The sequence below is a fragment of the Athene cunicularia genome, assembly GCF_003259725.1.
Source record: "Athene cunicularia isolate RWA chromosome 3 unlocalized genomic scaffold, athCun1 chr3_part1, whole genome shotgun sequence".
Taxonomy (NCBI): Eukaryota; Metazoa; Chordata; class Aves; order Strigiformes; family Strigidae; genus Athene; species Athene cunicularia.
The window spans coordinates 40351500-40363519 of record NW_020799097.1 but is presented as its reverse complement, the minus strand read 5'-3'; the positions used below and the strand labels follow the sequence as shown (position 1 = coordinate 40363519).

Sequence of the window (12020 nt, the reverse complement as noted above, 5' to 3'; positions counted from 1 at the left end):
GTGGCCTGAGGGTGGGCTGGCAGCCGCCCTTGGCACGCTGCTTTCGGTGCGCACAGCTAGCCTTGGGCACGGCCTGTTCCCCCGTGCGAAGTGTAAATGTCTCGGGCGGGGATCCACAGCAACACTGCATCTTTTAGGAAAAGCGACGGGGGAACTTGGGGTTGGTTTAAATGTCCCTCAAAGCAAAGTCGCGAGGGCACAGCTTGCTTTCGGCGGAGTGTCCTGGGACAGCGGATGGACTTGACTCTCTCTTCCCAGTTCCTGAGGCGACAGCAGGTTCTTCAGTTATACAAGAAGATCCTGCGGGCTATTCGCGACGTCCCTGATGAAGCAGATCGTCACTATCTGAAGGACTGGGCCAGGGAGGAATTCAGGAGAAATAAAGATGCTACAGAAGAGGTGAGGATCAGGGCTCCCAACCCCGAGCACCTGCCCTGGGGAATGATCAGCATACTGTCCTGGTGTGCCTTGTGCTGTAGGTGTCACTTCTAGGCTGGTGAAGAGGCCCCTGTTATTTTCTCTTAAGGAGCATTTATGTGAAGAAATAATTCAGCATCTCAAAATATTATCGCACACACACACACACCCCATCCCCTCCCCGTGGCAGTAGTGGTTACTCTGATGTCCAGATAATAATCTAGAATTAAAAAGCTAAAAAACAAGCAAATCGTGCTTACTCAAACCACAAATAAGAAAAAAAAAATTGAATAATATGACAACTAACATATTAATGATCAAGCTTTTATCTTCTATCTTTTTTTATCTTTAATTTCAACTATATTCAAGATGAACACAGTCAAATTGGATGGTTGTAGATATGAAGCCTGTATGAAATGCAGAAACCTTTACATTTTTTGTATGTCTCCTGTCCTCTGCTTTATAGTGTGTTCCTTTTTCTAGTCAGCGCTCAAGAACTTGGTAGCTGCATTATGCAGACAAAGCATAAAAGTTCTTTAGATAAAAACATTGAGAGAAGCATCCACTTGCTCCATAAAACACCTGGCATCGTAACATCCATATGAACTTACCACTACTTACTTGCAAAGGCAGCAGACACAGAGGCATAAAGAAAACATTAGTAGGAGTTTGAGTCCAATTCAAAAGTTAAGTTATAAAGCAAAGCCATAACCAGCCCCCAAACACATCGTTAAGGAATTGGAGAAAATTAATTTCTTCACCTGGTTTTTGACCATCTCAGTGACAACAGCTTTGCATCAGACAAAGATCACAATAGTGCTGGTAAGAATTGTATGTATTTTAATGTGTTAAAATCTGCGTGCTTTCGTAAAACCTGTGCTGTGTACAGACATTCAGTAAATTCAGTTTCATTCTACAGGATGCAATCAGGATGATGATTACTCAAGGCAACATGCAACTTCAAGAACTTCAGAGAACAATTAAACTGGCAAAATCTTGATCTTAAGTTTGTTGACAGCTAGACTTCCATCTGCTGTGAACAAGCATAGTATTTTTTCCAAAATGTGGTTATAATAGCAGCCTTTGCTGACAACCTGGTAATGTTTGAAGGTGGAACCTACCACAGTGGGGTTGTTTGCTTTTTCACCTTCCTTTTCTTGGTTTTATTACCGTCCCATGTGGAAATCGCTCAGACACAAAGGACTGTAAAGAGATGAATGGATGATGTAGCACATGCTATGGGAAAGGCAGAAAGCACCAAAAATTACAACAGCAGTGTTATGCCAGGGAAATGGAAAATAAATATAAACTGTATTATTTTGTCTGTTTTCTATTGTGGCAACTCTTAAGTAGTAACAGCTCTTTCTGTACTGTGCTAAGGAAAAAAAGCATTTGAGATAAACAGGGGCTCAAAACAAACACACAAAACATTAGGAAAATGTTCTGTATGTAGATACTGATTTTCAGTTATAGCCGAATAAAACTTACAGAGACCTCCCCTTTTATGAGATATTTTAGCCCTAGAAACAGTTAGTACCTTCAAGTTAGTGTTTAAAAGTCAATATAAAGTAGAATTATGGACAGAAAATACTAACCTCAAATATTGTGGTCTGTTTTTCCAAATGTTGTATTACTCTGCTTTTGTTAGCTTGCAGCTGTCTTACACAGAATCACAGAATTGTCTAGGTTGGAAAAGATCTTGAAGATCATCCAGTCGAACCATTAACTTGGCAGTTCCCAAATACACCAGATCCCTCAGGACGATGTTGACTCTACTGTTTAACAGCTCCAGGGGTGAAGACTCCACCACATCCCTGGGCAACTCATTCCAATGCCTAAGAACTCATTACCTTCCTGTAAATTGCAGTATATCTTTTTTTTTTTTCCCCATACAGTTTAAAAAGGCCCAGCATAAATAGCCAGACAGCAGTAGATAGATTCCTGACTATTCAGTAGCTGTGTGCAATTGAGGTTGTGGTTTCAGTGGATGCAGGAACCCTTCCCTCTCCCCCTCTGCTCTGAGTTCACTGGGGGAGCCATCTCCCCTTGCCCAGGAGGCTTTCTGCAAGCTGGACGGCCTCACAGCATGTCCACTGCTGGCACAAAGGAGGGGACAGGACCATATTCCCCTACCAGGGAAGAAAGACCTCACTCTGGAGCAGCAGGTATGCTACTTGCTGGAGCCAAATAAAGTCTTCAAAGCTACATACTTCAGCAAAGCTGCTTTGTAAAGAGCTGCTGCTTAATCAGAAAGAATGCCTTTTTTTTTTTTTTTAACTAATTCTTTTTCTGAAAGTCATTGTAGGATCCTTTCCTGTATGCTTATTTATCTTTGCAGTAAATTATGTGGCTCAGACAGCCAGTGAGGCTGTTACAGAGTTCTGGTTTGTAGACAGAAACCGTTGAGCTTCTGATCAGTCAGTGAAAAATATGTCTAAATATTTTGTTAAAAATCTAAATTTTGTTAACATTTTCTGGTATAATGCATTGACAGAACACTGGTGTGCTGGGGATTGGCTTTTCACATTACCAGAAAACACTGTTTAGAAAGAAACTTGGACTAAACAAAGCCATAATCAGTGTTGGTTTGTTCTCACATGTAGCCTTCCGTTTCCCTCCAGCCAGTGGTTTGATTTCTGCTCCTTAATTAGGAGCCTTTCCCTGCGGAGCCCTGAGTCTGCATTGCTCCCCTGACACCAGTTTGCACGTTCCTAGGTTGTGGCCACATAACCCAGCAATGGGTCTTCACAGGCAAGGCCCTGGACAGCCCTTGGCGTCATGAGTGCTGCTGCCTCTGATCTTTGCAGCTTTGTGGACTCATTGAGATAAAAGTGCCTGACAGAAGCTTTTAGGAATCCAAGTGTAGTTTGCTACTCCAACACAGAGGTATTTTGTAAAGAATTCCTTCAACTCTAGTAGCTTTGAAGGAGGGAGGACAACAGCAGGGAGTAAAAAGGAATTAGCAGAAAATGCCTCCCTTTATTTTACAGTACACTTGGCTTCAAAAACCTTCTGAAAATAGTACTCTGCAGCCAAGTTAGTGTCTTACATCAGTGCTCCAATGGCTACCTTGGTAGTGCAGTTTGTATGTGAAGTTGATTAGCTAAATCCAGAGTCTTTCTGTTTCCCTTGCACCTGTGCAAGCTCGAGGGTGTGTGTGATCAGCTGCACACTCAACCCTGTGTCAGTATCTTCTGAAATGGTGGGTGTGTGCATCAGCTAACGAATGGAAGTCACTCTCTCCCTGCAGCCTCCCTCAGGACAGTCAGCAGACCTGGTTTCCATCTTTTATAGCCACAACCACAAAAGCTTAGAAGTTGAAGTCCAATTTTCTGCTTTCCCTTTTGAGTCAAGTGAGGGCATTTTGTCTATTGTCTCTGGCTAGAAAACATTGCACCACAGACTTCTGAGCAACACTTAACTTTAATTGGTTGGCAAAACATTCACTTTATCAAGGTGATACAAAACTTAAATAGCATGCTTCTGCATTCCTACAGTAGCTTAAACATAACTGTAAACGTATGAAAGTGTCTATATTAGACTACAGAAGTCAGAGCAATAAAACTAGTACTTCCATAACAGCAGATAGACTTTTCTTGTCTTGATAGTGCATGAATAGTAACTTTAAAAATATTGTTATATAATACAATTTTCTTTGCTTTATACATCTGCTAAGAAGAGAAAAGCTTAATTACTCAGTCAATGGTGTCTTCAATACTGTATTTTGTATTGATTTTAGGGCTCCTCAGTACAGAAAAAAAATCTCCTTGGCATAACAGTACTATCCTGTGTTTGAATTGTTTTTCAACAATTGTTCTGTCATGACCTGTTAAGTAAACTTCTAACAGAATCTGATGGAGCCTTCTCAGAGGTATAAGGAGGAAACCTTAAATGGATACAGATGCAACAAGTTATCGTGTCTCTGGTTGATTTGGAGTCTGTCAGCCTGGGCAACAGTGGCCATTGTAAGTTTTGATTTTATAAGAAAACACATCTGTAAAAACTCTGAAACGTTGTTGAGCTCTGTTTTATGGGACAGTTGGTGAAACCAGTTCCAAGACCTGCAGACTCACCAGGGTCTGGTCTCTTTTTAAGAGATAACAAGAAAAAAAAAACAGAAGAATCATTCAGAGGAACAAAGGAACACAGTCTGGACAAAGTGTCTGGGAGAAAATACTGACTCTGCAAAAAAGAAACATTTGAGTATGGGGAACCAAGCTTTCACTTCTTTAGATAAAGGATTTTTTTTTCAAGCTTCTTCAGTAGTAGAGAATTCAGCCATTTGCTGCTTGAAGGAAAAAGATTTTATATTAAAATTATACCTAACAAGTAGAGCCATCCATGTCCCAAACAAAACTTCTCAGTAAGATTACTGGAGTAAAGCCCCAACAGCCATGTAACCACCAAGAGCTTTGCAACCAAGACACCATTAAAAAACCCAAAATGTATTTTGGCATTTGTTTTAATAATGTAAAACAGAAAAGCAAAGCAGCAACTGAAGCCTCTGTACCTAAGGGGATAACTCACCTTAGCATCTCACTCTGTGGGAGCCTGACCTCTCCCAGCTGGAAGCCTGCTCCTGTCACCTACAAGGGCTTGTCATTTGAGTTGGTTCTGTAGCTTCTCTCCAGTGACTAGAGAGAGGCCGTGGGGAGTATCCAAAATAGTATCAGTAGCCCTTCATCACTGAGGAATTTTTCAAAAGCTCTCAAACATCCTGGATTTATTTCAGTATTGGTATCACCATGTGAAGCATACAGTGGAACCCTCTAGCCACACACAACCTATGTGGAAATAAGGAAATTCCCTTTTCAGAAAGCAGTTTTGGTTTCTAATGCAGTTTGTTTTCAAGCAGCACCTGGAAATTGAGAGTGCAATATTTAACGGACTCTTGGGAATAACAAAGAAAGGATCTGATCTGCAGCATTTCATTGTCATCAGTACAGTCTGCATATGAATTCTCCATAGTTCTGGAGTTCCTACTCTGGAAAAAGAGCGCTTTTTTTTTTTTGATATAACAGGCACTACAAATATATCTATCAACATTCCAGATTCCTGTACAGCAGGTTCCAAAATGAGTCCTGCTGCTTGTCTTTACCTGCTTGGTCAATGCTAGCTCTCTTTCTGCACCTTAGTCCTTAATTTGCTGAGCTCCTCTTCTAAGCTTTTAATATGCTCCTTGAGCACAGCTTTGTCTTGCTGCGCTTTCTGATTAGCTTGGCACCGGGCTTCTTCTATCTTCCGTTCATACCACTTCTCCATCTGCGTGGAAACAGCCTCAAAGAAGTACTGTGTTATCTCCAGGGCCTGGGAGGTGTCTCTGAGCGGAGGGGCAGGTGGCTGTCCCGCAGGCAGGCCCGAGGGCTGCTGCTCCTGGCTCTGATGGACCCCGGCGTGGTGCGGAGCTCTATGCCTTGACTGCCCGCTTTTGCTGGACTTCTTTGTCTGAGTTCCTTTGTCGATGAAGTAGCCGCTCTGTGGTTCAGTCTTTGTAGGTTCAGTCAAGGGCTGCAAAGCAGCTTGAACCTTAACGTGTCTTAATTTGGAGCCCAAAAGCTCAGAGGAGGGCAGGTCCTGCTGGAACCTGTGGAACGTGCTGGCACTAACAGCTTTGTCCTTTGGCCTGACATCTTGGACAGCGGCAGAAGAAGAAACTGGTCCGCCAACAATTAACTGTTGCTCAGTACCTACAGAATAAAAATATACATATGTATTTAGAAAAGCTCTGGGCATTTACTTAAGCATTCAGAAATCCTCATCGTTCAATGAATGATGGGGCTTCCTATGTACCGTGCTGTGTGTACAGTGTAGAGGATTATACTAGTTCATTGCATCTTCACAGTCAGGTGATATAATAAAGAGTCATTAGAAGAGAAAAGCTGGCTGAGGCAGAGACACTGCATTGCGGCTGTGGGGCTACAGACTGACAACAAAGGACTTCATCAGAAGATCATGTAACATATCAGGCTAGATTCCCAAAGTAGTTTACGTCTGCTGATATTTATGAACCCCCTGCTTCTACAAAACTTGAAGCCCCACTCATTTTTGCAAAGGTCACACATTTTGATGTTCCTGAACTGTTCAACGCAGTATAGCTCATGCTCACACTACCACAAGCTCTCTTGTGTGGTCTTCTGCCTTTCTAGTCTGACAGGGTACCCATGTCCATGTCTGTTCTTACAGCAGTCTGGGGTTTCAACAGCATTCTCCTTGGTTGTGGAGACATGCTCATTCTGCCTGTCTTTTTTTTTTTTTTTTTCCCCCTCAAAAGCTTCGCTGGCCAAGCACAGAGAGGTGCCTTGAACTGTATCTTCAGATGGCCTTGATCCCTGAGTGGGCTTCAGTGTTATCAGCTATTTTTTTTTTCTTGTCAGATGAACTAATAATTAAACAGACTTTGGTTCAAGAAAAGACGAAAAACTGAGAGTTTTATTCTATATCCTTGCAGTTTGAACATTAACCAGGGAAATGAGTATTTCAGGTTCACATCCCTGCACCCTGTCATTATAGGTTCCATGCATCTGAAAAGAACTAAATACACTTTCTTCAGCAGACTTTGGATCATTTGCACACCTTCCTGGCAGACAACAGGGTGGGAGCAATTCTCACTTGGAAGCTGGAGAAATTTCAGAAAATAGAGTTATTCAAAGCATCAAAGGACCTGGCTTCAAAGGCACAGTGACAGGGAAGCACCATAAAGAGTCAGCAGAATTCCACCCTGTCATGTCTTCAAATACTCCCAGTGGCTGCCTTTAAGTATATTCTAATCCCAAGACATTAGGCAGCTGGATGGGGTAAAGCACACAGCCATAATTAATATCTGTGGTATTAATACAAGTATCCCTCAGTTAATGAGCTAACTGTTGAATGAATATGACATCTAAGTACCTGACAAGGTTGTACCCGACGCACCATCTTGTTGAATGCAAAAATGTTGCCCGAAGCTCTGTTCTGGCATCTGGATTCTGCTCCTTCCCCCATCTTCTGAGAGGCTGTTCGGAAGCGTGATATAGGAATGCTGGTGGGAGCCCTCTGACTGCAGCACGGGCTGGTTGGCTTTACAGTCCTTGGCACTGTGGGGGTTGTTCTCAGTATCCAGGGTCTCAGTGAGAGACTCACAAGTGGACAAAGTTGATTTTGGTCTTGATGACCTGGAATCACCAGAAAGCTTGAGCTCCAGATTCTGAATCTTCAACAGGCACCAAGTCTTTAGCTCATCAACCAAGGAAATCTATGAGAAAGAGACTGCAAATTAGATGATCCTCTGATTAGATCCTATGGTTCCTGGGCTGCTGAGGACATGTGGCAGGGACAAAGAGAAGCAAGCTTGTCTTTGAATCTGCAGGCTTAGACTCCCTGTACAGATGTGCATGCTGCCACTGGAAATAAAGGACTGCAAATCAGAAAAAGTTTAAGAACTATGCATTAGCTAATGAAAGGCACCCTCTTTAGTCCAAGCTCCCACCATTTAGATTTGAATGTACTTCACATGCAACTCTTAAGTCCTCTGATCAGGGATGACTTGTTTAATCATAAAGTCAATGGCACTTCCTAAGTGCAAGGAACATCTCATGTTGTCAAAGCTGCCAGGTTTTAAGAGTGAAATTCAAATTAGACACTTCTAGGTCACAGCTTTACACCATTACCAACCTCTACTCCTCTGTTCATTTGGTGATAACGATGACCCCATGATAAATTACTAACAGCTTTCGAATTACAAAGGTGCTTAATAAGTGTCAGCTGCAGAGGCATTTGCCAGTGATCATTTAAAATGTGATAGCTCTTTTACCCTCTTGTTCAAATGACATCATGAATTTAGTTCCTGTGGCCCTCCTATGCACATACACATTTAGCCACTGCATTTAATAAAGCCCAACACAGTTTTTCCAGTAGTTTCAATTAGACCCAACAGAACTTCCAGCTGATATCACTCAATGGTAATTTCAATTCCCCTAATGTATCACTCCAGTATCTCAGTTCTTAAATAGAGATTACAAGGAGATAGAGTACAAGCTGAGACATTCAGAAGCCAATATAATACTTATGTCTCTTGCTATGAAATTAAAACTAAAGCTGCCTTAGTTTGGTAAGTACTTTTCTTTGGATAAAAGTGTTTTGCAGATCTTAGACCGAAGTATCTTGATCAGTAGTTCATGCTAGGATTATCACAGCTGCCAGTCTTTTAACAAGGATTTGGAATGGTCTTAGATGACATTTTACTAGCACAGAATGTATTTCTCAATTCTTAGAAGAATACCAATAATGAGAAAATCAACTGTATTTTAAACTTAGCCATGTGAGTGGAGAAACACAAATTTCTGTTTTAATGGTGAGTTTTTGCAGAAGCTAGACAGGCAAGAGCTGGATTTCTATGGGAACAGTTTTTCTAGTAATGCTGGTTAAACAAGCATACAAAAAGAACTTGCCTATTGGCAGTAATACACAGCTTGGAGATGGTGCGCTGTTGCCAAAGTCAGAAGGAAGAACTGCAGCCTTTTAATACATGGGGAAAAAAAAATATGATCAGACAGAGAAGAAGGGGAGAGACTCCCAGGGCACAGAACCAAATGGATGAGAAGTAAAAGGAACACCACAAATCTTAGCCTTTGTTACTATTTGCAGATGTTCCTGCAGATGTCTTTTAATGAAGCAAAAGCTGAAAGCATAACTGTTAAAAATTTAGGGGTAGGAATTTTTGGAAAGCACTATGTTAGAAAAAAGATATTTTGTTACAGATCCCACACCAGACCCACCAAGTTAAATTATGACAGTTGGACTGGATGCCACACTCCCCACTTCTAATGCAAAGGCTTTATAAATTTGGTTTAGAGATTAAGGAGGTGGATAGAAATAATTCAGTCTTTGAAGCTCTTTTGCCTGTTTCAACAGATGAGATAAATCTTCAATATTCTCTCTGCCTGCTGGAACAAAACTCTTGAGCTGATCCATCTGAGTAACAGGGAGTAGCTGTTTCAAGCCCTACCTGCCGTTTCTCCCCCTCATTTTTTTCCAGCTCAGTGTGCTGTTGCAGGCGGTGAAGGCACTCTGTTCTCTCTGCGGACAGCCGCTCAGCCATAAGCTTGTCTAAAACACGGAGCTGTGGAAAAAAACCCACAATTTAGCTGAGATGATCATGTTGAGATGACCAAACAAAACCCCCATATGTGAACCTTATAAGTCAAAGTACAGTCTGTCTTCCAGGTTTTTTTTCTAGGAATGCTGCCAACTACAATTAGATGTAGCTTGCAAAAAGGTTCAATCACAAAATTGTTGATGAATAACAATTACATTAAAAATAAAAAATAATTCAGAGGATCTTAAATCTCAGTGCAAACAGAATTCAGAAATAATTCATACAATTATGAAGCGACCAGCTGTAGGACTGCCTTCTGTCTTTAAGTTTTCCTCTTAGGGCCTCAAGAACTTTAGATATTTGTCTAGTAACTCACATCAAATTAAATGTGTATTTCTCAAGACCCTAGTTTGAAACTTTAGATCCCTGTGGAATGTCACAGTTCCCTGGTCTTGAGTATTAGATTTCAGGTTTGTTTGTACAACACAAGAAGCAATAAACAAATCATGACAATGAAAATATTCATTAAGCTTAGGATATGTTTCTAACAGTCACGTGGACAAGCAGACCGCTGGGTCCTATTCTTACTTGATGTTGAGTTTTGCTTTCCATCTGGCCCAGCTTAACATTCATCTTATCCTGTACTGTCCCAAACTCAGCTTTTATCTCTTCTACCGTTGCCTCCAGCTGATTTTCCAGTTTATTTATCAGGGGCTCACAACGACATCCATTTATTGGTGCCTGAAAGGAATAACACATTTACTTGCTGCATTGCACTGCCTTCTTAGTGTACTTGGAACACTACCACAGCCTCCTTGAATCAGTCTTGGGCTCCTCTGTACCACGTTCTGTATTTCACCCTCCTGGTAACATCTTACAGTAACTCAGCAAACAGGCTATTAGTTGGAAAAGCACAGGCTAGAAGAGGATTGATCTGATTTATATGGACACATGATAACACTCAGCAGTGTTGGATTTCACTGGGGCTACAAGCAGCAATGAGCTCAGATCACATCTGTCGTGGTACCGTGCGCCGTGTAAGGGGATCCCACATTACGGGCCTGTACCGCATGTCTCAACACCGCAATTATGAACTGTACAAAAAAGACTGGATTTTGTGGATGTGTGTGAGTTTTGGCTGCATTTGGTTTTTAACCTAATGCCAATGATGTGGGGTTTTTTTGTACTGTATGGCACTGTCTCACTGCTCCTGCCTTCACCCTACTGGCATTCAGCTGACCCTTAGCTGCTGTGCACACTGCTGCCTTTCTTTGGCTTGTGTGACACCGCCCCAAGGCTCCTCTGCAAGGGGAGTTGCACTGACCACGTTGAAATCTCTCAGGAGATGGTCCCAAAAGGCTCCCTCATCACCTCTGCAGTTCACAGGCAGAAACTGGCTCCCTTCAGAGGGGTGAGTCAGAAGTCCAAAGCAGTTGCTCTGAATCTGGCTGCAGAGGAGCCTCCCTCTCTCCTTTGGCCCTGAAGTACCGTTTCACAACTTGAGGGTTATTCCCCTGGTAGGGGAAGGTGGGTGGTTTGCAGAGCACTAGAGAAAGCTTCAGAAATACATGTGGTTAAGAAATGCTGTTTGCTATTCAGGGCCTGAGGGCATTAAAGAAAGCAGATGAGCAAAAAGAAAGGGGAGAGAGGAGTGTCATGTATTTCAGGAAATACCATAGGGGAGTCTAGCTCTATTAAACTAATCTTTGTGAATAGATTAGATTTGTGTACAAATCCTATCTACCCTCTGCACCTTTATTCCTACTCCCCAAGTCCTTCCTACTGGCCATCCTCCAACCATCAGATCCTGGGGGCAGGGAGATGCTGCTTTTAACATATGACAGGTCCTCCATCCTTCCTGGATGCTAGTCTGCTAGATGTCTGCTAGTAGGATAATCCCATAGTCCCCCTGTCTGGAAATTTCCCAAGCGTTACACAGCAAGATGTTGGAAAATATGGGCAGTAAAAATTTGAAGTCTGACTTGAGTGATCAGAATCTTCTGAATTTGCAAATAAGGAAACGAAAGGACTGACCTCCCAGAGGTACAGGAGGGCAATATTAAAACAACACTGTAGATGTTTATAATGTCTACAGGGTAATTTGCTGACTGTTTTCATGCTTTTTTATAAATGTGCACTAGTAAATACTTGCATAGTAAAATGACTAAAATATCAGTCTCTAAACTGGAATAAATGCACATGAGCTGGTAACTCCAGGTTTATTTGTGAACCAATTTCTGTACAGCTTCTGCCTCCAGTAATCCTAGAATACTCAAAGGCATATTGCAATAAACAGAAGAAACTGAAACAAAATGTATCAAGCGTACTCAAGCTCTTGGTTTAGGTAGCAAGCTTCAGTGCTCACACACTGCTCTCATTTATTTTCCTTGGAAAAGCTCTTTGCATTTCCTGTCAGAAATCTCAGTAGTTCAAAGCATATCGTAAAAGTTTCAGTGTCATTTCCAATCCCTGTTCATAACTTATCTCCAAAAAAGAAGTACTTTGTAGCTCAAAACTAGTTGTCTTCTTT

General features: G+C 41.8%; 2 protein-coding genes across 6 annotated transcripts in view; one reads left to right on the top strand and one right to left on the bottom strand.

Annotated features, from left to right (window-relative positions):
- The window catches only part of LYRM2 (LYR motif containing 2), a 2328-nt gene extending 205 nt beyond the window's left edge, over positions 1–2123 (top strand). The window contains exons 2-3 of the mRNA XM_026845856.1: positions 259–399; positions 1337–2123. Of these exons, the coding sequence (XP_026701657.1) occupies positions 259–399; positions 1337–1417 (222 nt within the window). The 3' untranslated portion in view covers positions 1418–2123. The remainder of the gene's footprint in view (positions 1–258; positions 400–1336) is intronic.
- A 3306-nt stretch (positions 2124–5429) lies between these two features.
- ANKRD6 (ankyrin repeat domain 6) overlaps positions 5430–12020 on the bottom strand; it is a 110770-nt gene continuing 104179 nt past the window's right edge. For all 5 annotated transcript variants that reach the window (XM_026845853.1, XM_026845854.1, XM_026845855.1 and 2 more), the window contains 4 exons: positions 10079–10231; positions 9401–9514; positions 7306–7648; positions 5430–6104 (listed from right to left, as the gene is read on the bottom strand). In XM_026845853.1, coding sequence (XP_026701654.1) covers positions 5530–6104; positions 7306–7648; positions 9401–9514; positions 10079–10231 — 1185 coding nt within the window. In that variant the 3' untranslated portion in view covers positions 5430–5529. The remainder of the gene's footprint in view (positions 6105–7305; positions 7649–9400; positions 9515–10078; positions 10232–12020) is intronic.